Source organism: Medicago sativa, chromosome 8 (assembly GCF_051527215.1).
Source record: "Medicago sativa cultivar Bolivia chromosome 8, Bolivia_mono, whole genome shotgun sequence".
NCBI lineage: Eukaryota > Viridiplantae > Streptophyta > Magnoliopsida > Fabales > Fabaceae > Medicago > Medicago sativa.
In genome coordinates, this window is record NC_140756.1 from 16,304,444 (window position 1) to 16,332,347 (window position 27,904).

The following is a 27,904-nucleotide window of genomic DNA, read 5'->3' on the forward strand; positions in this document are numbered from 1 at the left end:
TGCAGTATCGTGCATAGAAGTCACGGGCACCCCTAGCCCTCTTGGAGTCTCTCATAAGCAACCTATCTTTCTCTTCAATCTCCCTCTTAGCCTTAGCTAACTCTTTCTTCAGTGTCAAGACCTCGTGAGTCTTCTGCTCATCCTTTCCATCCAAAGTCATGATCAAATTCTCAGCCTCATAGTATCTAGCCCTCCACTGATGCTTCTCCCGACTCTCCATAGCTAGGTGCTCCTGATACATCTCCTGGGTAGGTGGGAGTAGAGGCAAAGGCATGGTAGGAACAGATGCGGACACATATCTCATAGAGGGGTAAGGCATACCAATCTCCTCAGCTTGGTTTATCACCCACTGTGTATAGGCCTCATGAGCAATACCGGACCTTACACCCATATGCTTCACCTCTTTCTTCCGAAGCTTAGACCAAGCATCCATGAAATCCTCTTTTATTCCCGTGGGAGCATTGGAGTAGTGAAAGAAGTAAGGAGCCGTAGCAAGATTGAGGGGCTTATCTCTCATCGGGAAACCAAATTGTCGCAAAGCAAGCTCCGGGTTATAGTTGATTCCACCCCGGGTACCAAGAAGAGGTACATTAAGAAATTTCCCACCACCAAAGATGATTTCCTTAACCCTTGAAGCGGGAGTAAGCCAAACCACTTCATTAGGTGTGAGAGCCATAATCCTCTGTGAAATAGACCAATTCCTCGGATTGTCGTGAAAAGACTGCGGAAGGTGCGAAATAAACCACCTATAGAGGAGAGGCACACAACAAAGAATGTATCCACGACCTTTGTCGGAACGATCGTGAATAGCATGGTATGTGTCAGCCAGCAAAGTAGGAACCGGATTCTTGGAGTGGAAGATCATAATAGCATTCATGTCCACGAAGCCATCAAGATTCGGAAAGAGAATAAGCCCATAGATGAGAAGTGCAAGAATAGCCTCAAGAGTGTCCTGACAAGTGGTATTGAGGTTGGCTTTCCCAAGAAGATACTCTGAAGTGAACCCTCGGATGCGTGCCTTAGTAATAAGATTCTTGGAGACATCGGTGGTCTTGAGATAGAGATCTTTAGCAATAACCAATGGAGTAGGAGGATTTTCAGGTCCTGAGAAAGGTATCCCCTTAGCAATAGATAAACCCGTCAAGGAAGAATAAGCCTCTAGAGTAGGCACCAACTGAAAGTCTGGGAAAGTGAAGCACCGATACCCCCGATCATAGAATTGCACTAGAGTGTGCACAAGCTTCTCATCCACATTAGTATGGAGAATAGGAAGTAAAGCCCCGTAACGACGTCGGAAACCAGTCGGATCCTCAATCTTGAGTGCCAAATCTCTCAAACTAGCCAAATCCACTTCCTTGAACTTGTAGGACTTAGTCATCTTCATCCCTACAATGTTTACAAATTCAACTTGTCTAAGCCCTTCGATAACAATGCATGGAAAAAGTTTATGCATGTATGCATGTATGCATGAATGCATGATTATGTTCAAGTTTGGAGAAAACATGATGGGTTGAAGTTCAAAGTCGAGGAGTCATGGGTGGACACGGTGTCCGGTGAATCTAGGGTTTTAGGAGATAGTAACCGGGTTCTAAAAAGGTTCCCAAGTTGCAACCTCTCCGACGTATATCATGGTGTCACGAGACAACACTCGCTCCAAGATTATCCGTGGAAGGTCTAACTTGAGTGTAGTATCGCGTGACGACTAAAACTCGAGACAACACTCGGTTTAGCCTCCGCACTACGTCCTAGAAAATGGCCATGGATGGGTTTGGTTATCTACGGTTCATAGCGTCATAGAACAATTAGAAGTAAAGTGCCTAAACGCGACAACACGCGCCGACAACATCACCCCCAAAATGCCTCAGCTATGTGGGATTGATCGCATAATCCAAAACACGAGGCAACCCCCGGAATGAATTGTCGATTATATCCCCCCTAAATCCTAAGTTCACTCAGCCCGGGTGCAGGACTTTTGATATTCTCACCCCACACGTTTGCAAGAAATTAAACATTTATTCACATAGGAAAGCAAGTAAAAGAAGCAAATAAAAAATACAAGCGCGAGCGTGGAAATAAAGACTAGGCGTAACTCTCGAATCTCCCCAGTGAAGTCGCCAGCTGTTTTATCTTGGTTTTCGGGTGTCAAACATTGATTACGTTTGAACCTTTTAAACCGGTGATATCTTATTTTTTCTTGGGAAGGGAAAAAGTAAGCAAAACCCTTGAGAATCGAGGTCCGGGAGTCGTTTTCGCTACGGGAAGGTGTTAGGCACCCATAACGACTATAGTATCCTATAGGAACCGTTTTTAATTTCTACGCGCGCGCTTTATTTTTAAATGCTATTTTGAAAGATGATATTAGGCCTAAAGGTATTCTAAGTGAAGAATTGGAGGGAGAAGAATGTTTTTGGATTTTTATTTTAGTTGAATTGAAGGAATTTTGTTCCTTGCCTACGTACCCGTTTAAGGGATCAAATCCACCGTAGTTCTCTTCCAAAAATGTGTTTTTTTTTGTTTTTGTTGGTTGATTTTAAGTTTGAAAATGGGATTTTGAAGAATAGAAAGAGGCCTCAAGGGCATGAGTTTTAAGAAAAAAGTGGGGTGGAATTAGTTACTTGCAAAAATGGTCCAAGTATGATTAAAATTCATTAAAATTTGATTAAGAAAATGAAAAAGGAAAATACAATGGGATTTTGATCCCAAGGTTTATTAAGAAAAAAGCTTGAGTGATATTGTTTATATTTTTTTGGAAAATTGGTTTTTCTAAGTATAGAGCCTAAACATTCATCTAAACATACAATCCTAAACATACATCTAAACATGCATATTCTAGCTATATACCTAAAGTGGTGTGTGTGTATGTGTCGGTGCTTGTGTCGGTGTACATTATTAGAGTCCATTGTCCTTATTACATCATTGGCCTAGATACATTCTATGGCCTCTTTGCCAAGAAATTAAAAGCATGAAAGTAAAATATTACAAGAATTCCTAAACCTTTACATTCTAAGCATTAATATGGGAATTAAAGTGCAAGAAATGAAACTATAGTGGAAGAATGAAGTATGCTTGTGGTGATGCATGAAACATGAAACAAAATGGTTAGTGGCATAAGGAATAATAAGGATTGAAATAGATGCAAATAGCATAGGAAAGTAATGAAACTTGACAAAAAAGTAACAAAATCTTAGCACACAAAAGTGGTAAAATATGCCTAAACTTTGTCATAAAATTCCCACAAATATAAGGCCTATAGTTTTCATGCCATGATAATCTTCAAAGAATTTTATTTCAGCTATGACATGAAAATTTATAAGACAATATTAAACCAAGAATTATGACACCTTTTAAGCATGTTTCACACTTTAATCCCACAAACAATTATTTACATGACTTGTAAAACAAGAAATTAACAAATCAAACTCCAAAACAGTAAAGAATAGCACCAAATCAGAGGCATACACATTGTAAATTCTCATATCAAGGGTCAATATACCATATCAAGATTTTGGGATCAAGAACATGCAAGAATTTCTCAAGAAATTAACAAAAAGTAACATAAAATCACAAGAAAACTCCACATATATTTTTATCAATTTTAACATGCAACAATTATCACAAAAATACCACAAAACTATCAAGGAATGTGTATGAGAATTTTTAGAATTTTTAAGGCATTTTTAGACACAAAATCATATAAAATTTCACAATTTTTAACCAAAATAGTAAACAATTGTCAAGGAGAATATCACACACCTTTTTAACCAAGATTCAATATATGACAATATCACAAAAATATCAAGAAAGTGATTAAGAACACATAGGAATTTTTTTAGGAATTTTTTAAAGGATTTTTTTTAGGCTAAAAAGTGCAAGAAAAGTACTAATTCTAACAAGAATAGGAAAAAAATGCTTCAAATATTTTTTCTCAAGTTTTAGCACAAAAAATGTCACCAAAAATGTTAAGAAAAATATCAAGAACACGTAGAAATTTTTTTAGGATTTTTGTGAACAAAATTGGATGGACAGAGGTGCAAATATCATAAAAACAACAAGAATATGCAGGAATGGGGGGGTGGATATAGCAAAACTGGAAAACATGTAGGAAAACGTTGGGCTTTTGACCAAGCCCGCAGGGTCATGGGTGGCGGGTTGCAAGAGGCTGGGCATGGGTCAACCCGGTTCAGGGGTAGTATAAAACCCCTAGAACCGGTCCACACACACATTTCTCACATGCACTTCTCTCTCTTAACATGAGAGCTCTCTTCCCTCACTAGAAATGATAACCGGAGAAGACGGAGGAGATGGGAGTCCGACGCGGTGGCCGGCCGGTTTCCGGCGGCGGCGCCGCCGCGTCGGAAGACTGAGATCATTTTTTTTTAGTTTTTTTTTTTGGATCTAGTCCCTTTTCCTCCTCCCTTCTCATATATCAACTCGAAAATCTTGAATAACCAACACAAAACCCTAGATCTACACTTTTAGGTTCGGATTCAAATTCACATATATCCTTCTAAATGTTCTTAGAGCAACAAAATCATGCATATACCAAGTCACGGCCAGGAAAGAGGAAGAACGAGCGTGAGTTACCTCTTGTAAATCGGAGAAAAAATTCGACGAGAAAGTTGCGACACTCCTTCTTCTTCGAATCTGTTCAATCCTTTGCTTCTTGATTCCCTCACGCGAACCTTGCACCAAAACGAAACTGTTTGTGTTGTTTGCAGGTCGATTGCTTCACGTAGTGGCTTGGATCTCCGTTTGATCCTCGTCCCTGCGTGTTGAAATGTTGTTGATGGTGAAGGAAATCGGATTCGCGATGAAATTTGAGTGGTGGAAGTGGTATTGTTTGTGGTGGTTGGTGGCCGGAAAGTTCTGTTACGGCGGAAGGAAGGGTGGGGAAAGGTTGTTACGGTTGCTGAGAGGGAGAAGAGAGAGAAATTTTCTCTCTCTGATTCCTTTATGATTTTTTGGGAAATGTGCAATAATGAGAAAATCTGTTGACCATTGACTGTGATGACTGGGATTTATAGGCTGCCATGTGTAGCCCCGGACCAATGATAGACTGCCATGTGGCACTGGACTGTAACTGACTTTTGGACTAAACTGTAATTAAACTAAAAAAAAGGACTGAAATGCAAAAAGAGACAAAAAAAAGGACTTAAAAAAGTAATTAATAATAAAATTGGTAAAAAAAGTAATTTGAAATAAACGTAAAGTGAAACAGTTAAAATTGACAAAACGGACTAAAACGAACCAATGGCCTAAATGAGGTACTTTAAAGTAACCTCTCTCTGCCAAAATTTCGTGTGAAATGACCAAAATGCCCCTGGGGCTAAAACGACTAAAAATGACTCAGATGCAAATTTTAAAATGGATTTTTAACAGGGATTGAAGCAAAGACTCATACAATCAAAATTAAAAGACTCAGAGACAATTTTTAGGATTTAAACAGGGTTTTGACACATGAAAAGACCAAAATGCCCTTAGGGGCAAAACTGACTCAAAATGACTTCAAATGCAATTTTTTAAAAAAGGATTTTGACATAAAATTGAAATGAAGACTTATTCAAACTATTTGAAAAGACTCAAACAATTTTTCAAAGACTGAGAGACATTTGACATAGGAAATGACTAAAATACCCTTGCATGTAAATTTTGCAAATAACATTGAAATAAAATGCAGAGAAAGATGCAATTGATCAGAGACATATCAAATGACTTATAATGCAAGAAAAGAAGAATTGAACAAGTATTTTTAGGTCCAAAATTAGGGTATAACACGAGCAGAATAGCTCGCCACTGCGAGCAAGGACTTAGGGACCCCAGAAATGCACGCTTTGCTCGCCACTGCGAGTTAGACTGTTAGTTGCCCAAAATTGTTCCGATGCGATCCTTTCGCACGTGTAGACATGAGATGGCCTTAGAAGTAAGAAAGATAGTTGTTTGGGATACTTCAGAAGCTCCAGCAGTCTGTTCAGGTGACTGAGATTAGTAGTGATGTTGCATGAGTGATATTATGATGCTTTATGATAATTATGTTGATGTAGTTCATTCCTTAGATGATGTTAATGCATTCAAGTGTTATTATATGCTGTATCTTGCTGCTGTTTTCTGCTGTTGACTGTTAATGTCTTGAAGTTGCATGAGTCGGTCTATGTTGTCAGAATTTAAGAAGTTGTCCATGATTATGAGTTGTATAAGTTGTTCACGATGTTGTCTAAGTTGTTGGAAGGTCGAGTCCATTGCATACTCATTAAAGTTGGGGGCTTTAGGCCCGGCAGCCTTTGTGCTCATTAAAGTTGGGGGCTTTAGGCCCGGCAGCCTTGTGCTCACACGTTGAAGAGGCTAATTACGCTCATTTATGTTGTTGGCTGGTACCACATGCATATGTACGATGTTAAGTTGAAGTTGTTGTCGTTGCATTTGTCGTTGATGTTGAAGTTGTTGTCGTTGCATTTGTCGTTGATGTTGAAGGTGTTGTCGTTGCATTTGTCGTTGATGTTGAAGCTGTTGTCGTTGCATTTGTCGTTGATGTTGAAGTTGTTGTCGTTGCATTTGTCGTTGATGTTAAGTTGTTAGTTGATAAGAGTTGTATTGTCAAGTTGGGTCGTGTTGTTGAGTCAAGTGTTAAGTTGAACATGATGTCTTATGATGATTATTAAGTGATAAATGATAATTGTTGTTGATGTTCATGATGCCTTGATGATGATGTTTGATTATGATTTGATGATGATGTTTTGATGACGATGTTTGATTATGACTTGATGATGATATTTTGATGATGATGTCTGTTTATGATTGATGATGATAATATTATGATACTAAATGATTATTAATGCTGATTTTTATGATGTCTTAAGTTGTAAAATATATGATGATACTAGATTATGATTTAATGATGATTTTTGCTTATGAATTAGAGATGATAATTGTTTACGAACTAATGATGATATTTGATAATGATAATTGAATATGATTTGATATAATGCTAAATGATAAATGTTTTATATGTAAATGATGATTTATGTTGTTAAATGCACTTTGATGAATTATATGTTTAATTTATTGACTGTGAAATCTCACCCCTTCTGCGTATATGTTGCCTCGACCGTGGGTAATGTGCAGGTAATAAAGACTAGAGGTGTTCGTGAGTGGACTCCTCACTTTGTGTCTAGGTGCTCTGATATGTAACGGGATGGGGCTTGCTTTCATGAACTTTTGTGAATAAACATTAACTAAGACTTATGAGATTTTTGATAAGGCCTGTGTCCAAGACTTTTATTATGTTGAACTATTTTCCGCTGCGTAGTTTCGGATTTTATGATGAATGAACTTGAAGGATAATTATTATTATCTATTTTATGATTTTAAGAATATGTGACATTCCGTTTATGAAATAAATACTCTGATTTATATGAAATTTTTATGTTGGGAAAACGGGGTGTTACATTGGCGGTGAAAGTTCCCACTTGCGGAGGACCTTGAGCCATTTGTTGTGCTAACTGACCAACTTGCGTTTCAAGGCCTTTGATGGACGCGTCGGTATTTTTCTGGTTAGCCATGGACATTTGTATGAATTGCTTCAAAGTTTCTTCGGTGCTTGGGGAATTGTTAGGTTGTTGGGGGTTATTTTGCAGTGGGAATTGGTATTGATTATTGAATGGTTGTTGGAATTGAGGGTACGGTTGTTGGTAGAAGTTTGATTGTGGATATTGGTAGTTATTGTTGTAAGGTGTTCTTCAAGGTCTTTGTTGGTTTTGGTTGGCCGAATATCTTCCTTGGAAGTTGGAAGTACCCGGGTTTTGGGATTGTTGTGAGGTTCCGGCTTGTTGTGGTTGGTTAGGTCTTTGTTGGTTTCCCACATAATTTACCTCTTCTTCAAAAGAACCGGGTGTGGGACAAAAGCCGGTGGGATGATCTCCCGTGCAAAGCTCACAAGCGTTAACCTGAGATGTTCCCCCTTCTTGCTTGAGAGATTCGAGAATTTGTTTTGGCATAGCTCTCATCTCCTTTTGCATAGCTTCTATTTGTTGAGTGAGAAGCTTATTTTGAGCCAAAACTGCATCATTTGCTTCTAGTTCAAGGATACCGGCTTTCCTTTGATTAGGATTCCGGTTGTGAGAAGATTTTCTAGTGTTGAGAGCCATTTGGTTAATGATTTTGACAGCATCAGCTGGACTTTTCAAAGCAATAGATCCTCCAGCACTTACATCTAGCATTGTCTTAGACATGTCTTGAAGCCCTTGACGAAATAGGTAGATTTGCATCTGGCTATCATAACCATGCTTCGAACAGCTCCTAAGCAAAGATTTGTATCGCTCCCAAGCATCACATAGAGACTCACCTTGGCCTTGAGAAAAAGTTATGATTGATGTTTTAGCTTCAAGATGCCTATCCTCCGGAAAGAACCTCTCTTGAAACATTTTCTCCAATTCAGGCCAATCTTTCATCAAAGAAGTAGGTTGATCTAAGTACCACTCCTTAGCCTTACCAATCAAAGAATGAGGAAATAATTTGCAAAACATTGGCTCTTCCTCATCTTCCCTCATACCAAGAGTACCGGCGGTAACATAGAAATTTGTGAGATGCTTGTAAGGCTCTTCATGATCCATTCCAGTGAACTGGTTATGAGTTATCAAATTTATCAACCCCGATTTCAACTCGACTTGCTTAGCATTTTGATTACCAAGGTTAGCAAGCCTTCTTGGACTAACCCAACTTGGAAGAGCATTCTCATCTTCATTAGCCATTGTTACAATAGTTTCCCTTTCCGGTGATGATGGTGGAGTTGTGTGTAGAGAACCACCCGGAGATAGTGTCTGAACCGAACCCGAAGGAGAGTGAATAGAACTAGATGATTCCGGCTGAGCCAGCCTGGCTAGTCTCTTAGCTTCCTTTGCTTGCTTATTAAGTAACCTAGCAGTTTTCTCTATCTCTGGATCAAATTGAAGGTTTTCTTTAGAAACGGTACCTCGCATAAACAAAGTTTACCAAGACTATACCAGGTGGTTAGCATAAAAATAATGAATGATATGAAAGAATTTTGTGCAAAATTGACTTAACATGACAAAATTGTTTCAAAACTTATAATATAAAATCCGCTACTCCCCGGCAACGGCGCCATTTTGATGTAAATTCTTTGTACATGTCATAAATCAATATATACGTTAGTATAGTATAGGATCGTTTCCACAAGGAGTTACGTTAATCATAAGCATTTTCACAATAGTTCACATTAAGGGTTTGGATATAAATTGTTTGTTTGTAACACTATATCCACAGATGACATAAAAGTAAAAACGAGAGGAGATCGAACTATTTCGCTTGCGGTATAAGATAACGAGCAAGCATAACAGCAACAATCTCTCGATCGATTAACAGACTCTAGCTTTATAACCAATATTATTACAATCATTTCTACAACATCCTTCGTGTCCAAAGCGACATCGTTATTTCTAAGTTAGCGTTTAAACATTCGTGTCCAAATCCCTTAAACGATAACAAAATCGATCGGATAACTTAATCGACCGTGTCCAGCCTGATTAAGTATCCGAAAGCATTAAAATCTTGATTAAAAGTAATTATCAAAGGTTTACAAACTTGTCAAGAGTGATATAACATAAGATAGATTGTTATTCTAGTTCTAGATTCAAGAGTTCGTGTCCAAATCATCTTGAATCTCATTGAAAGCATTAAACTTAAGAATAACAACAATATTGAATCATTAAGCTAGAACCTTATATATTAAAAGATCAAAAGATTACATAATAGCTTGTTTGTTACCTCAATACTACAAAGAATATGATAGCTACACATAGACATGTATACTATGCAAAGGATGAAGGAAAGATGAAGATTCTATGTCAAGATCCTTCGTGTCCAAAGCGATCTTGAGTTGAATCTACTCCTAAACCACTTGCTTTGTGTTTCTCTCTTGGAAATAGCTCTGACCTCTCTCTTAAAATGTATATAATTTAACAATGGAATAGTGAATAGTTCAAAAGAGAGGTAAACTTCTATTTAAAAGGGCTAAGTTCGTGTAATCTCGCTTAAGCGAGGTAAATCTCGCTCAAGCGAGAATCAATAATATCTAAAACTGGCCAATGAAGCCTTGCCACGTAGCCCTGATCCCTGAAGAAGATGCATCTCGCGTAAGCGAGGTTGACCTCGCATAAGCGAGGTTGCTTAAACCTTAAACCGCCTTTGAATCCTGCTTGAGCGACTTTGAAGCGATATGGAAGCGAAATTTACATTTGTTCCCTGGAGAAATCTCGCGTAAGCGAGATGATTTCGCGTAAGCGAGATTCTGGATTCCACAAGCGACCCTGGAAGCGAGATGTAAGCGAATGTTGAGCTGCTCCCTGGAGAAATCTCGTGTAAGCGAGATGATCTCGCGTAAGCGAGATGATCTCGCGTAAGCGAGATTTGCTTTGTTCACACACTTGAGTTTTGGTCCTTGCTTGTCATTTCCTGCATAAATTGGGTAGAATTAGGCATATAAAGCATAAATGGTATAATTACAACAATTGATTGCTTTTCCGTAGATAACTTGCATAACAAGTCACTAAAAATGCCTCTTTTAACACATGAAATATATTACTTTTGAGCACTTATCAATGAAGTATTTATAAATTAGTATTTTAGAACAACCGTGAGAACAATCATATGAAAATACATCTAAAAATCCATGTGAAAATACAACCTAAAATATTGTTTTTAATAATTTTCAGCTTAATTTTGTGGCGGATTTACCCACCACAAAAGTCATCTCATTTCTCATAGTAGTATTTGGGGTAGTCTTGGCAGCCACAAACTTATTTTCTTGTTTAGACAAAGTAAAACATTTGTGTCCGACTAGATGGACATAAATCTTTATGACCAAAAAATAAGTGAGGGCTTTAGGCCCTCACAAGTTAGCCACAAATCTCAATTTTATGGTCACTTTTCTTCGTTTGTGGCCTTAGCCATTTTCCCCGTTCTAAAATTGCTTAGCCATTTTGTCCAATTCTAATATTGTTTAGCCATTTTTATGGAGGCTTAGCCATTTTGACAACATCTCAATCATTTTAGCTTTCTTTCCCTTAAAATGTTGTGTTGATTGTCCTCTTTAATTGTTTCCTTCTCATCTAACTTATAATAACATGGGCAGATGCAATTCTATATACAATAAATGGGAGTACATAAATAAGGCATTTATCACGGTTATCAACCACGACTTCTCTAAGATGAAACAACCCAACTATAATATACCGAAATCATATTGCACTGTAGGATCCGTTTTAGATACACATCGTTATATATGGCACTAAGAGTACTCAAGTATATAGAAAGAAAGATAAAGAAGTGGCTTGGAAATGTGTCGAGTAGAAAGATAGGGAGCATAGAAAGCTTGTAGATTGTTGAGTTTTGGTGTATCTAGAAAGTGAGCTTGTGTCGTCCTTTTATAGGCGAGGATCCAAGATCAATTACAAAATGGATGGCTCAGATAATATGATCGGTGGGAAACAGACGATCCGGTCGTGCATCATTAAAGTGTGGTGCGAGAATGAGTTGGTTTATGGAGGGTACACGCGAGCGTGTGTCATGAACATGTTGTTGTGTGTTGATCTTGTGTTAGCACGTAAAAAACTGGCATGTACCAAAGCAAAAAATTCAAAACAAAAAAAAAATAATTAAAGATTTTGAGTCATTAAAAAATAATACACCCCAAGCTGACTCAGTTGGACGGCGACGACCTCGTGTGAGTTATGGTCATGTTAATTGAGCATGCTAGAAGAACCATACTTTCATTCAGGGTCATGTTAACTTGTGCCCTAAGGGCACATGTTAAGGAACCCAAAAAAAGCAATTTTGTATTGTAAAACATGATATTTTAACTTTTTAAAAGTTGACTACACGACTTTTGATATGTATATTTCTATAATGAGTTTCTTAACATGTGCCCTTGAGGGCACAAGTTAACATTTGCCTTTCATTATATAAACGCTAACATTGTGTGTAGTCATCCCTGTGAGCTTAGCTCGGCTGGTAGGGATATTGCATTTTATATGCAGGGGTTGGGGTTCGAACCCCGAACACCCCACTTCTCCACGATTAAATTATGTGAACTCTAACCACTAGGCTACTTAACCAAAAAAAAAAAAAAACATTGTGTGTAGTCATTCATATGTGGGACTCATGTGAATTTTTCATTTCATAAAACACATACTGTGTTTCAACAATAAATATTCTCTCCGTTCTGTTTTAATCATCTCTTTAGCATTTTTTCCTTGTATCAAAATAATTGTCATTTTAGAATATCAGTGCATCATTCATTATTATTTTTCACTAATATACTCTGATTTTATTGAATTTCACACAATTTAACTGTTCCACTGAATACAATTATTAAGAGTGTTTTAGTAAATGATACTAATTTTATTATTGAAATCAACTCAACTAATCATTTCTTTAAAAAACACGCACAAATTAAAAACAAATTAAAATGAAATGAAGGGAGTGATAATTTTCTTAAGAAAAAAGTTAGGCAAAATTATACAATTTTTCTCCTAACTTAATTTCAGGTAACACTTTTGTCCTTTATCTTTTTTTTGTCTCGATTTCATCTTTTATGTTATAGAATGTCAACATAATTTTCCTTTTTTGTCAAAAAAAAAAATTCATCAAAAATTCACCAAACTCATACAAATCCAAATCTTATACAAACCTAAAAACTCATATTTCATTGAAAAAATCTCATAAAAATATAATATATTGAAATTTTATAACATAAAAAACGAAATTAGGACAAAAAAGATAAAAGACTAAAGAATTATCTAAAATTAAATTAAACGAATTGTATAATTTTACCAAAAAATTATTATGATGTAATCAAATATACTCATCAAATGGACCGGAGTCCGGAATTTAGAATAATGATGTAAACTTTATTTTTCGTATGGCTACTGGATTTCCTTATGACTACACAAAATAATAGGAATTTAATTTGACCAAGTTTCTAACTTTATAAAATTCATAGAATTGATTGAATAGAAACGTCTACATATGAAATTAAGAATACACATACTGAATTGGATCCATTCATTATTGTACCGGCCATGGATCTCATCTGTGTTTGGTATTTCTCCATTGGTCAACAAGGTCCGCAAAATTAAAGATCCTTGACCAAAGAATAAAAGTTGCAAAAAACCAAGTTCAAGGGGCACCACTGCAATTTTTTACAAATAAAATCTAAGGAGAAGCATGTACAAGTATACAACACATGTCATGTAAGTCCAAGTCATGCATGTAACACACTTTCATTGCTGTTTCCCAAACACCGCGTCTTTTACTTGGAAAATTCTCATTACCTTGTTTTGACTCACTATCTATCCCATAGATTTTGAAGTTGCATATGAATAATAGCACTAATAAGAAGATAAATTTATAACAGCATCCCCAATGATAGTACATTAATAGGGATTATTTAAACGGACTTCACGTGTAAATATCACTTATTTATAATTTTTTAATGAAAATACCTATTAATGACTCAATGACTCCATTGACAATACACTAATAACGACTCCAATTAAAAGTACTTAAATATGTCTCATTAACTTAAATAGGTCCCACTAATAAGGATTTCAATTTAAAGTACTTGAAATATTACTTCTTTTGCAAGTGAGACCAACTAGTACATATTTTATTACTTCTTTTAAACGTGGAACTCGTTAGTTGCCCAAGAGAGAGGGAGTCCTTATATAGTTGCTCGTTGCTTAATAAAGACTTTTTTTTTCTTCCTCCAATGGAGGGTCCTTAATGGGGGATGATCCTTGTTAAGTAAGGACCCCATTGAAGATGCTCTAATAATTTCCCTCCGGAAAAAAGCAAAATACAAATAAAAGAATTAAAGAAATGAGAAATATCTGCGAGGCAAACATCTTAAATGAGTCTCAAGAATATTTGAGTTAGTTTATGTAATTGTAAGTATTAAATGGGTTTGTATATCACTCTTAAAAATTAGCTCGAATAATAAGGGTGCCAAGTATATATATGCATCTTCTTCTTCTTCTTCAAAAAAAAAAAAAGTATATATATGCATCTAACACCCCATGAACCATGACAATGTGAGATTACAATGGAATTTTAATATCCAGCTTCACGTTTAATGTGGATTTTGAGTTTGATTGATGTTGTCATTCTTAACAAAAATTTGATATAATGTTAAATAGACTTGAAGATCACTCTCAAAAGTTACAAGAAGACTAGAGTTTACAAACATATACATACATCTTCTAACAACCAACTAATCTTGACAATATCAAATTTTAATACAACTTCGATAAAGAGCAAGATGTACATGATTTTTCTATGAAATGAAGATTGGTTTTGAATAATTGATCGGATTTGAGCGTTCTTAAAACAGGAATATGAGCATAGCAAATTTTTGCCTCTTATACAAGGATATATGAGAAGTGTTAGCAAGATACTCTCCATGACACCACCATTTTTTTTTTTAACATATTACCCTTTATTGGTTGGAATCCAAACAGTATAAGTCCAAATATTTTGGAAATATGTCACAAAATTTCGACATATTTTAGTTACTTATACATAAATTTTAATCAATAGAAGAAACTAATTTATAAAGAGTGTGTTGTTGACATTTTTGGAGACAGCCTGTAAGTGGGTCTATATAAGACTTGATCATCTTTAGTATGATTATTGTTGAGATCGTGAATCAAAATTGATGAATTGATGAATTTTGGAAATTGGTTTCAGAGAAAATTGTGAGGCGACTTGTTGAAATGGAAAACCGATTTTCAATATTGAATTCTGATCAAATCATGAGGCAATTTGTGAAAATCACCTCTCATGACAGCTAGAAAAAGTTGGTGTACTACTAACATATTGTAAGGCTTTTAGCCCGTGCCAGCACACTATGGTAATAAAGAAGGCACTATCACATTTGAGGAAGTCCAAACATCGTTGAGAACCAAGTAGCTAACTAAGTCCAAAGACTTGACAGATGACGGTGGTGGTGAAGGATTAAGTGTCTCAAGAGGAGGAGGTGGGGGTAGAGTAAACCAGGGAAACTCAAAAGTTGGTGATAAGTCGAAGTATAGGTTATTTAGTGTCACAACACCGACCATTACAAAAGGATTGTCCTGAGTTAGGGGACAATGATGACTCTCACAATTTGCAAGGGATCTAATGGAGTCATGTTAGGAAAATGAAGAAGGTGGAGTTTCTCACCTTGGAAACAACGACACTTGCAAGTTGACCCTTATGTAGAGGAGTGTTTGTTTGGAGAGACGTTCAACACTTAAAATCATCCTGGAGAGGCGGTGCGAAGAATACTTAAGGTCAGCCTAGAGAGGAGGAGATAAGAATACTTATGACCATCCTTAATGTGGAGGTTAAAAGGTGAAAGACATATTGGATGTATGCACTTGGGAACTTGAGGTAGAGAAAACTCGGCTTGAGGTGGAGTCTTCCATTAGTGGGACTAGGTGGAGACAGGTTGATGGCATCCAAATGGTTTGACTATGGAGTCCTTGCATGTTTACTTTAGTGGAGAGCAAGTATATCTTCAAGAAGACGAAGATGTGCACTCCGGGGTTCGAAGATGTTATGGTGAAAATTGTGGAACTACCAAAAAATCCTAATGTAGTTGGATGCAAGGATCTTCAAGAGGGCGGAAGACACTCAGAGGGTTGATGAGATAAAGATGAAAACTTGTGAAACTACATGGTTTAGTTAGATGCAATGATAATGAGAAATGTGGTTGATGGTTAAGTTAACATCACCAAAAAATTAGAGTCAAGGTGGAGAAATGTTGAAATTGTGACTCAAAATTGATGATTTGATGAATTTGGGAAATCAGCTTCAGTGAAAACTGTGAGGTAATTTGTTGAAATCATGAGGTGATTTGCAATGTTGTTTAGGTCTCCCAGTTATGTCCAAATCGTGAGGCGGTTTGAGAAAATCCTAAGGTGATTTGCGGACATCTGATAGCATACCAGTAGACTGTGAGGCAAAAATTAGCTTGTGCTAGCACACTATTTAAGCATTATTTCATCATTTTGTTGGGAAATCTCATGAAACCAAAGGTGGGAATTTTAGAAAACATAAAAGCTAGAGGTTGGGGTCTTTGAGTGAGATTCTTGGGTTGGAAACAATTACAAACACGTTGGTGAATTTTTTTTATCGAAGTAAAAAGAAAATTTGAAATTTCACTATGAACTAAAAACATATAGTTAACCTAATAATTTATAGGGAAATGTTAACTTATGCCCTTAAGACACAAGTTAAGGAATCAAATATAGAAATAATGTATTGGAATGTGTGCATTTCATTTAATCTTTAACTTTTTAATGAATTCAATGCACAAAATTTTATAGAATATTTCTTCTTTTGGAGTTCTTAACATGTGCCCTAAGGGCACAAGTTAACACTACCCTAATTTATAAAAATGCTAAAGAGTCTTCTTAAGGCATCAATTAAGAGGATAAAAATAAAAATACTGCATTAGAAAGTGGTGAATTTGACTTTTTGAAAGTTAAAATATTGTTGAATCTAATGCAAACCTACTACTTATGGTTTCTTTAACAAGTGCCCTAACCCATAATTTATTGTTTATTAGTGCATCGCATATAGTAACAATAATCACAAGGTACGTGATCTATAATTATTGATTATATGATGGAAAATGTTAACAAGTGCTTTAAGAACATTCAACAAGAAATCCAAAAAAGATTATTTATCTTAAAAATTGTGCATTTAATACCTCTAAATTTTAGAAATTAATTTTTTACCTTAAATTTATTACTTATTTCCATATTTAACTTTCTTAACAAGTATCCAGGACACTTGTTAGCGTAGCCTTTAGGATTCCAACTCGAGTATTCTCCATCTAATCGATCTTAATTAAAGCTCACTAACTAGTTTATACCTTTTGTTTGTCAAAAAAAAACTAGTTTATACCTTTTTACTACTTCTTTTTTGTCTTTTTCATTCATATTAGCAAACTATAAATAAATAGTATATTAACTCCCTCAAAAAATATTATATTAAGATCACTCTAAATATAAAAAGTTAGGATTAGGACTTACTAGGACGGTAGGAAATAAAAAAGTTGTTGAGTTAATACTAGTTGCACTAATAGTAATTAAGGAGTCAACTATAAAAATCATGCATAAACTGCTAGAAAATAAAACGTGTGGACGGTTAAGAGAGATTCATGATTCATATTTTGCCACCTTTTATTTAATCTACTTTTCTTGTGTTCTTCAAATTATTTTTTTGACTAATTGTATTCCTCACTTGTATATATATAAAACAATTCTTAAGCCAGCTATTTACATTAAAACCGACACGACCACTAACCATTTCTCACTGTTCCACTTCTTCTTTCATTTCTCCAAACATAGGAAACAAAACCTTCTTCATAGAAATCAACAAAAAAACCTTAAAAGAAGGAAAAAAAATCTCAAAGAAACCTTTGATTCATGGCCCTAACAAAAGAATTCATGGGTTCTTCATTGGTAGAGAGACCAATATTTCCTTCTTCTTCACCATGTTTTCAACAGAAGAATGGTGGATTCTTGATCAGTCCTGTTTTTGTTCCTTATGGAAACAAAAGAGTTGTAAGGTTGAGAAAATCTGCAAAGTTTCCTGTTGCAGCTATCAGTGAAGATTTGATGAAAAACTCTTCTTCACCTTCTTCTATATCATCATCTTCTTCTTCTGTTCCTGCTGAAAAACCAGTGAAATTTAAGGTTAGAGCTGTTGTAACAGTGAGGAACAAGATCAAAGAGGATTTCAAAGAGACTTTTGTGAAACATCTTGATGCTTTTACTGATAGGATTGGAAGAAATGTTGTTCTTGAACTTTTTAGCACTGAGATTGATCCAAGTAAGACTTTTCTTTAGTGTGTTAATTAAATAAAAATCAATATTTACTTTATACACTTAATATACAAACATACACTTAATTTTAATTTCTTTGATTTTGATAATTAAATTATTGGTGATTTTTATGTTGTGATCTTTCAGAAACAAAAGCTGCAAAGAAGACCAATGAAGCAGTGTTGAAGGATTGGTCAAAGAAGACTAATATTAAGGCAGAGAGAGTTAATTACACAGCTGAATTTACGGTTGACTCAAATTTTGGAGAACCAGGAGCTATTACTGTGATAAATAATCATCAGCAAGAATTTTACTTAGAAAATATAACAATTGAAGGATTTGCTACTGGAGCATTTCATTTTCCTTGCAATTCTTGGGTTCAAGCTAGGAAAGATCTTCCTGGAAAGAGAATTTTCTTTTCTAATAAGGTATCTAATAATTAATTCTTCAACTCTTTTTTTGTTTTTTTTTGTTATTTATCTGTCATCAGAACATGGCCCAGTAAGAAAAAAAAAAGTAGTACAGCCAAAAAAGTAGTATCGTAAGGCAACAATATTTGTTTATTCATTTTTTCAACGTGAGAAATAAGGTGAAAATTGAAAGTTTTTTTTTTGAAATAAGGTGAAAATTGAAAGTTGAAAGGTATAATAATTTTTGTTTTGAAGAATCTTGAAAAGGCACAATAATTCCAAAAGTTCATTTTACCGTAAAAATATTGAATGTTATTTAATAATTATTTTATGTGCCAAAACCAAGCAGTCCGTGATTTTATAATTATTGTTATATATCATTGCATTTTTTAATTAATTATCCACGATAAAGTGATATACTAATAAACAATTAACCTAGAAAATCATATAGTCAAATTTATGCATATGGACCAAGCACCACTGAATTGACCTGACGACTACCTACGGTATGAATTGGGTAAAGACACCGTTGAATTGAATACTAGTAGTACTTGTCAAGAAAAAAAATAATACTAGCAAATACCCTCTTTATCTTTATTTTTCGAGTCAGCAACATTCTTTAACACTCACTCGTTTATTAGATTAAATTAAAGTGGGTCTCGCACGTTGAAAATTGATTTTCTTAAAGTGATGAAATATATATTGATTCCATCTAACAAGAGAGTGAGTATTAAAAACTATTAAAATGAAAATATCTCTCGCATTTCTCTTATTTTTCTGACTAGTACTAGTAGTCTTTATGGTCGAGGATGGATGTGGAACAATAATCTTACCCTTGGCATTATTCAGCATTTACCTAATGTAAATTTATACAAATAATAAAGTGGTAACATTCCCTAAATAAAAAAATAAAGTGGTAACATTTACCTTTCTCGATCTTTTGACTAAGATCAAGTGTAGTATAAATATTCTTTTCGAAATAAAGTGGTAACATATGTTTGATTTAATGTGCGATTTACTTTGAACAGCCTTATCTACCCGATGATACACCTGCTGGGATTAAACTTTTGAGAGAGAAAGACCTGAAAAATCTGAGAGGTGATGGAAAAGGAGTTAGAAAATTATCTGACAGAATATATGATTATGACACATACAATGATCTTGGAAACCCAGATAAAGGAATTGATCTTGCTAGACCAACTCTTGGAGGATCTGAAATGTATCCATACCCTAGACGGTGCCGTACTGGCCGTGAACCATCTGATACAGGTAATAATTAATTATATAAGCAATTTTACACTACTAGTGATTAATGAATATTGCATTGTATCCTTTAGTAGGGTGTTAAACTATATTTCTATCCTTTAGGGTGTGTTTGGTTAAGAAGAGAAGTTGTGAAGAGAGAAATAAGTATGAGAGAGTATGAGAAGAGAGAAAAAGGTGAGAAATAGAATAGATTTGATGTAGTGTTTGGTATAAGAGAAAGAGAAGAGAAACAGAGAAGAGAGAAGTGTTGATTGTTAATAAAAGTACAAAAATAACCTTGATTTTAAAAAAGTTCCTTCACAATAATTTTTTATTAGCTATTTTTATTTTTATTTATTTGTAGGCCTTATTTGAATTATAACTATTTTAGATAATTAAGTTAACTATTGATTTAGTTATTAAATTTTTTATTTTAATCACGTGGTGGGTACATGATGTTGAAGTCTGGAAACAAAAACTACATAACAATGTGTGTGAAACACATGAAACAAAAGGGCAATATTGGAAAATCAAAAATTAAATGGTGCTCTCTCCACTTTCTTCGCTACCTTGGAGAGAAGAAAAAAACATGTGGGACCCAGTCATATTTATTCTCTCTTCGATACTTCTTTGATATGCCAAACGTGAACAGTAACCATTTTCTTTGCATTCTCTCTCGTGCCTTTCTCTCTCGTCCCAACTTCTCGCGTAACAAACACACTGTTAAAGTGCGATGTTAGATGATTCGGGTTTGAACTTCGACTCATTCATTTGTATGTATAAGTAAATTTCCAACGACTATTGTGATTTCATCTATCTAAAAAAAAGTCTTGTTAGAATACTATGTGAAACTAAGAAGTTGACAAAAACATAATTTCTCTTTATGAAATTATATGTTGTCCTCGTTTTAGTTGCACATTGTATTCTAAGTTGTATTTAAAGTTATATCTTGTGGTCTTGTAAATGCAATTCAGATGATAAAATTCTAAAATGTTACAATGACATTTGATACGATGGTGTGTGGGCTTAAACTCGCATTTCTCCTCTTCTCTATACTTAGTGTGTGTCTATGTACGTGTGAATTTCGCTGCAAATCTCCCTTGGAAAAAAAGTATGATAGCTTGGAAATATAAAAAATTATTTTACATTCAAATTTAGTAAATTTTTACAAATCAATTTGATTTTAAGGATTAAAATTTATACTAATTTGATGTATTTTCTAACATAGGATCTTCTCTGGACCAACTTGTGGGCACCGACATCTTGTGATGCTTTACAGTGGTGTCATGGCATGCTATAATATTATTTTCTTAAATATTTGTACAAATATTTACTTGATAAAATATGATTATCTGTTTAAAATTATGTAGATTATAATATGTTACTATGCTTTGTGGTGATTCTAAATAATTAAGCAAAATTGAATTGGATGGTGCTGCAGATATTACTTGTGAGAGTCGTGTGGAGAAGCCACTTCCTATGTATATACCAAGAGATGAAAGATTTGAGGAATCCAAAATGAACACATTTTCAGTGAAGAGGCTAAAAGGAGTGCTTCATAACTTGCTTCCTGGCCTTAAATCAAGTCTTTCTGCTCAAAACAGAGATTTCAATGAATTCTCAGATGTTGATGGCCTTTATAGTGTTGGACTACTCATTAAGTTGGGTTTGCAAGATGATATTTTGAAGAAACTTCCATTGCCTCACATTGTTAGCAAGATCCAAGAATCCACAAGCCAGGGTATCCTTAAGTATGACATTCCCAAGATTATATCAAGTGAGTGGAATATGCACTTGTTATTGTCGATTTCTTGATTTGCTTGCTAAATAAATTTGGTACATAATTGAGTTAAGCTAATTCTTTTCATAAGTAAATCTTTGGTTTAAATACACTTTTAGTCCTCTCGTCCGATTCACAATTTTGATTCTCCATTTTTAAATTTTTTGAAAATTTCTGCATTACTGAATTTTGGGCTTAATTTAGCAGTGCGTCAGGTTGAAGAATGAATTAACAAGTCATTGGATGGAAAATGTAGCATTGTATATTTTTTGAGATATAATTTTCTTAGGGTTTTACACTTCCGTCATTTAGAAAATTTCCTCTTTGTATAAAATTTCTAAACTTAATATTTCCAAATTGAATTATGTCTTTATAAAAAATTTAACTTAATTTGAAATACCTTTAAATCATGTACCAATTACATTAAAGGAATATTTATACTTTTTTTACTTTCCCTTTCATTTGCAATGTGGTGGGGTCTTTGGCCATGAATATTCTATAATGGAATGCAAGCATGCCATATGAAAAGATAGTGCTACAAATTAAAGAGTGCCACACTACAACATGTTATTTGGCTTTTAGTGTTTGTCAGTACAATTTCAACCCAAAAAGATGAGTTTTCAGTTCAAAGCTAGTAGATCTAATGTTTATACCATTCCTTTTATATATAAAAAAATTACAACTGGGCCAATTTGTTATTAATTATTACTTGTTCATTTGAAACTAAACTGTCACCAAAGCTGTACTAATCAATTGTTAATTTTAAATGTTTCACATGTGTGTCTAGTTATTATAAACTGTTGATATAAAAATTAAGGAAAATGCTAACTTGTGCCCTCAAGGCACAAGTTAAGAAACCAAAGATAGAAACATTTTGTTGGAAATTGTGCATTCAATATTATAAAAATTTAAAATCTTTTCTTTTCAAGACATAATTTATGATTGAATTCCATTTTTAGATTCTTAACTTGTGCCCTAAGGGTACAAGTTAACACTACCCAAAAATTAAAGTTCTTGTTTAATTAATTGTGAAATTATTGATCTCATGTGCCTAATGTGCAGAGGATAAATTTGCTTGGTTGAGAGATGATGAATTTGCCCGTCAAGCAATAGCTGGAGTTAATCCTGTTACCATTGAGAGACTTACAGTTTTCCCACCTGTTAGTAAATTAGATCCTGAAATCTATGGTCCACAAGAGTCTGCACTTAAAGAAGAGCACATTTTAAATCAACTTAATGGCATGACCGTCCAAGAGGTACCATTTAAAGCATTCAAAAACTTTTTCCTTTTTGGTACAATGCATTCATAAACTTACTAACCATGTTACCTAATCAAGTGCCTTGTGAATTGTTTTTTCAAACTATTTAACCAATTATAACATTTCCCATGTACCTTAAAAATAAACATATTTCTCATGGATTAATTTTTTCACTTGACATCAAATTTATAATGGTCACCAATACGTGGTTTGGTTCAAGTAGTGAGTGATTTGGATACTTTAAACAAATGGTCAGAGATTTGACTAAAGTTAGGGTTTTAAGTCTCACTTCAAAATTTGTTTTAGACTTCTAAACATATTGTGTACGTCCTGAGGCAACTAACTCTTGTATATGGAGAAAAATCAGTTAAAAATGGCGAATCTATCATGGTGCCCAATAGGTTCCAACAAAAATTACCACTGTTAAAGGACAATGATACTTCGTGCCTATAACTTGATTTTAAAGAAATAAATTTAAAATTATCCTATGTATGCTCTTGAATGCACAATTCAATACTAGTAGATCATATAAATTTTGACATTTTTTTTATTAATTTACTTATTTGCACTAAACTCCCACTTTCTTTTCTTCTTTTGGAATTTTGCAGGCAATAGATCAAAATAAGTTGTTTATAATTGATTATCATGATATCTACCTTCCATTTTTGGAAAGGATCAATGCCTTGGATGGTAGAAAATCATATGCCACACGTACCATATACTTTTTGACACCACTTGGTACTCTAAAGCCTGTTGCAATTGAACTTAGCCTGCCTCCATCTGGACCAAACACTCGATCAAAACGTGTAGTTACACCTGCTTTAGATGCAACTACTAATTGGGTGTGGATGCTTGCAAAAGCTCATGTTTGCTCCAATGATGCTGGTGTGCACCAACTTGCCCACCATTGGTAAGCAAGCATACAATTTTTCATTTACTTAGTCAATCATCAATTTAGTCCTAAAATTTTATGTGACAAGTGACACAAGACATTTACACTCACACGTGGACACTGATAATAATTTAATGAAATAATTGAATATAATCACATATGTTGTATCAAATTGACATGTGTCGGACACCAAATATGTCTTTCATGTGAAAAGACATTGCGACATAGGTTTGAAAAAATTGTTTAGAAATTATTTTGCAATTTTGTTAGTTTCATTGACACAATACCTTGACACATGCAACTTAAATACTAAATTGGTGATTGAAGTACTAGAACTTTTTTTTATATAACTGACATGAACTTATTTCTTTGCTTATTTTTTCTCGGTGAATTTTTATATAGGCTACGCACACATGCTTGCATGGAACCATTTATATTGTCTGCTCATAGGCAATTAAGTGCAATGCATCCAATTTTCAAGTTATTGGATCCACACATGAGGTACACTTTGGAGATCAATGCTTTAGCTCGACAGAGCTTGATCAATGCAGATGGTGTCATTGAGTCTTGCTTCACTCCTGGTCGCTATGCCATGGAGATTAGTTCTGCTGCTTACAAAACCAACTGGCGTTTTGACCAGGATAGCCTCCCTCAAGATCTCATCCGCAGGTAAATATCATATACTACCTCCGTCCCTAATTATAAGACCCTTTTGAGAATTTTTTTTGTCCCTTTTTATAAGACCCCTTTGCTATTTCCAACTACATTAATTATTTCTTTACATACATGCCCCTATTTATTATACATTTTTTTCTTCAATCAGCAATAAATAGCATATGAAAAACATAAACTAACTCTCTCTCCTAAGGATAAAAATGTAAAAACAATAGTGATTTCAAACAACTTTAATAGAAATATCCACTTTCTTAATTCCCGTGATTTTAGCAAAAGGGTCTTATATATAGGGACGGAGGTAGTATTAATTTCGGCATTTTTTTTCCGCTTTGTTTTAAAGATCCTAGAACGAAACTCACACACGCAATACGGAGAATAGACATATTTTTTGCTTCTAACCTCTGTACATCAATTGTTTTCGCTGCCTTTTACCATTTGAGGCGCATTGTTGGTTCGTTATAACTTATTAGTTTATGACCTCAACTCTAAAGTTTAAAATAAGGGTCTGTGATTGTGGTCTGTGATTGTATCAGCTTCGTTTAACTACGATTCTTTGCAATATTAAGGATCGTGACATCACCACTCTCTAAAACCCTCCTCAATTATATTTTGATACCTAAGAGAAATTGTAAATATTAAACTTTCTTTTATGATTTGTTTGAGGCGTCACTTAGTATATGTTTGATTTCACTTTAGTCAAAATTGATTCTAGAAGTGTATAATTGTTTTTTATATGTTTGAGTGCATTTCGGAATAATTGATTTTGACTCTAGAATTGATTTTAATTTGAAACTATGATTTATAGTTTTTGACTCTAAACGTTAATTTTACACTTAAATTTATTGTTCAATCCACTATATGTGAATTTGTCCAAACGCAAACCATTTTACATTCAACTTAGTTTTAACTAAAATCAATTTTTCTCACCATAAAATCAAATACACACCTAGCTTCTACGGAAAAGAGACCCAACACTTTTCTTAACATGTAATTGATGTTTGCTTTATTTGGTGCAAGCATATGACATATAAATCTAACTAAGATTTTCACTTTTTAACATTTCAGGGGAATGGCAGTACCTGACCCAACACAACCACATGGCCTAAAGCTAATAATGAAAGATTACCCTTATGCAGAAGATGGTCTTCTAATTTGGTCAGCAATAGAAAATTGGGTCCGCACTTATGTGAACTATTACTACCCAAATCCAAGCCTAATTATCAATGACAGAGAGTTACAAGCTTGGTACTCCGAATCAATCAATGTAGGCCACGCCGATATGAAAGACGAATCATGGTGGCCAAAATTGAACGACAGTGACAATCTTGTCCAAGTCCTAACAATCTTAATTTGGAATGCATCCGCGCAACATGCTGCACTTAATTTTGGACAGTACCCTTATGGAGGGTACGTGCCAAATCGTCCCCCGTTGATGAGAAGATTAATACCGGAAGAAAATGACCCTGAATATACAAGTTTCATATCTGATCCACAAAAGTATTTTCTCAATGCATTGCCTAGTTTGTTGCAAGCTACAAAATATATGGCTGTTGTTGACACGCTTTCGACTCATTCGTCTGACGAAGAGTATTTAGGTGAGAGGCAACAACCTTCGATTTGGACAGGTGATGCTGAGATTGTCGAAGCATTTTATCAATTCTCTGCGGAAATTGGAAAGATTGAGAAGGTGATTGATAGTAGGAATGGTGATAGGAATTTGAGGAACCGTTGCGGTGCTGGTGTTTTGCCGTATGAATTACTTGCTCCTAGTTCTGGACCTGGTGTTACATGCAGAGGGGTTCCAAATAGTGTGTCCACATAAAAAAAAAGTCTTAAGTAAATAAATGAGTCACATATCATATCACATTTTGCTAAGCATTATGGTTGGTTGGTTTATTTATTAGTAGTAATTAGTACTATAATCAGTGACTCTATGCAACATTTTGTTCTTAGATTTGATAAATATTACTAGTAGACATTGGTGGCTTATATCTGTAGTGTTGTATAGACTGTAGATTTGATTAATGAGTTCATCTGTGATTTGCACCATTTTTCAGTGAGTGATTGCAAAAATCTGGAACTAAAATTTCATAAGTGTCGTAATCAAACCTTTGTAGCATTCGACTTCTCGAATCAAATACGTGTTTAGTGTCTGACATGTGTCGTTCTCCGGTGCCGATACATGTGATGAGCATGCTGGAAATAGTGTATGAGAGGATTGAGATGCCCCTTCTACTACTAATTGGGTTAATTCAACCATTATGCATCTAATGTTATATGTCTTGGAAAGTATTTTCCAAGCATTGGAGAGATGGAGATGACGACGACGGAAAAGATGACTCCTTTTCAACACACTAGTTGAATATAATACTCAGAATATCAATAAATTTCATGGTGGTTATGTTTAAATCACATAAATATTGTTGCTGCGGATGACCGAAATATATGATTAACCTTAAATAAAAAACAAACGGTGAAATAAACCTGAGGCGTAACTACTTGTCATTGGATTAAAGAATTATATGGAAACTGAAATAAACCTGATGTGTGACTACATGTCACTGGACACAGGATTGCGCAACTACCTCATAATACAACATGTTCTTCTCCGCGGTAATCATACCGAGACTATCAAGCCACGATAAATACAGAATTCAGGTGACTCAGACACTTAATAATCTTGTGTAAAATGAAGGTATAAAGGAAGAACAAATTTTTCAAGTGTTAAAAGATAACGACATACTCCCTCCGGTCTCAAATATAAGAAAAGATTCCTTTTTTAGGTTCATTGAATGATTAATGTATTTGCTTTACAATATAGACTAGATACATTAACTACTCAATGAACCTAAAAAAGGAATCTTTTCTTATATTTGAGACCGGAGGGAATATTGGTTTAGAAAGAAGGTTATTGAAAACTATCTTAATGCAAAAGATGTAACAGTTATCACATCAATATGATTAATTAATAAATAATAATAGGGAAATGCTAAAATGTGTCTTTAAGGTACAAGTTAGCATGACCCATAATAATATTAACACTAGCAATTGAGAAGTTCAAGGGAAGTAACCCATAATCAGCAAAAATTAAGAATTGAGTTACTCATGTACGTACCAAGTCAAACTTAGCTATCACATTTAACATAATTAAACATAATTATGTCTAACAAATATAACATACTGTATTAAACAGGTAGAGTAATTCAAAGGGTTCCATAAATCATGGAAAATGCTAAAATGTGTCTTTAAGGTACAAGTTAGCATGACCCATAATAATATTAACACTAGCAATTGAGAAGTTTAAGGGAAGTAACCCATAATCAGCAAAAATTAAGAATTGAGTTACTCATGTACGTACCAAGTCAAACTTAGCTATCACATTTAACATAATTAAACATAATTATGTCTAACAAATATAACATACTGTATTAAACAGGTAGAGTAATTCAAAGGGTTCCATAAATCATGGAAATGATATGACAACATGGTATACTATGTGGGAAGTAATACTTGAATACTATCAAGTTGTGCTTCTTTTTTTTGTCAAGTAGTCTAGTGGCTGAAACTCACACATTTTAAATATGGGAGAAGTGGGGTGTTCGGGGTTCGAACTCCGGCCCCTGCATATAATATATAATGTCCTTATCAACTGAGCTAAGTTCACGGGGACTATCAAATTGTGCTTCTAATGCATATTAAACATAAGTCAACAAATTTAATTTCCAATCAATTAAATCGATTGAATAAAATAAATAAAT

The 27,904-nt window shown here is 34.5% G+C and overlaps 1 protein-coding gene and 1 long non-coding RNA gene across 2 annotated transcripts; both read left to right on the forward strand.

The window, feature by feature from the left end:
• The first annotated feature begins 17,338 nt into the window (after positions 1–17,338).
• Positions 17,339–26,195, forward strand: LOC146897360 (linoleate 13S-lipoxygenase 3-1, chloroplastic-like). The gene is made up of 8 exons (XM_085737690.1): positions 17,339–17,892; positions 18,033–18,313; positions 19,324–19,564; positions 20,982–21,317; positions 22,383–22,576; positions 23,188–23,489; positions 23,874–24,140; positions 25,212–26,195. Exons 1-8 carry the CDS (start codon positions 17,487–17,489, stop codon positions 25,966–25,968), a joined length of 2,784 nt encoding a protein of 927 aa, XP_085593816.1. The 5' UTR covers positions 17,339–17,486; the 3' UTR covers positions 25,969–26,195.
• Positions 18,350–18,579, forward strand: LOC146897361 (uncharacterized). Its single transcript, XR_015023478.1, has 2 exons — positions 18,350–18,474; positions 18,507–18,579. It is a non-coding gene; the product is annotated as an uncharacterized LOC146897361 (long non-coding RNA).
• Positions 26,196–27,904: the final 1,709 nt, after the last annotated feature.

Excerpts from the sequence above, each read along its gene's own strand:
- LOC146897360 (XM_085737690.1), top strand. The coding sequence starts at position 17,487 with ATGGCCCTAACAAAAGAATTCATGGGTTCTTCATTGGTAGAGAGACCA. Across the intron at positions 17,893-18,032 it reads TAGCACTGAGATTGATCCAA|AAACAAAAGCTGCAAAGAAG; the intron begins GTAAGACTTTTC and ends GTGATCTTTCAG. Across the intron at positions 21,318-22,382 it reads CATTCCCAAGATTATATCAA|AGGATAAATTTGCTTGGTTG; the intron begins GTGAGTGGAATA and ends CCTAATGTGCAG.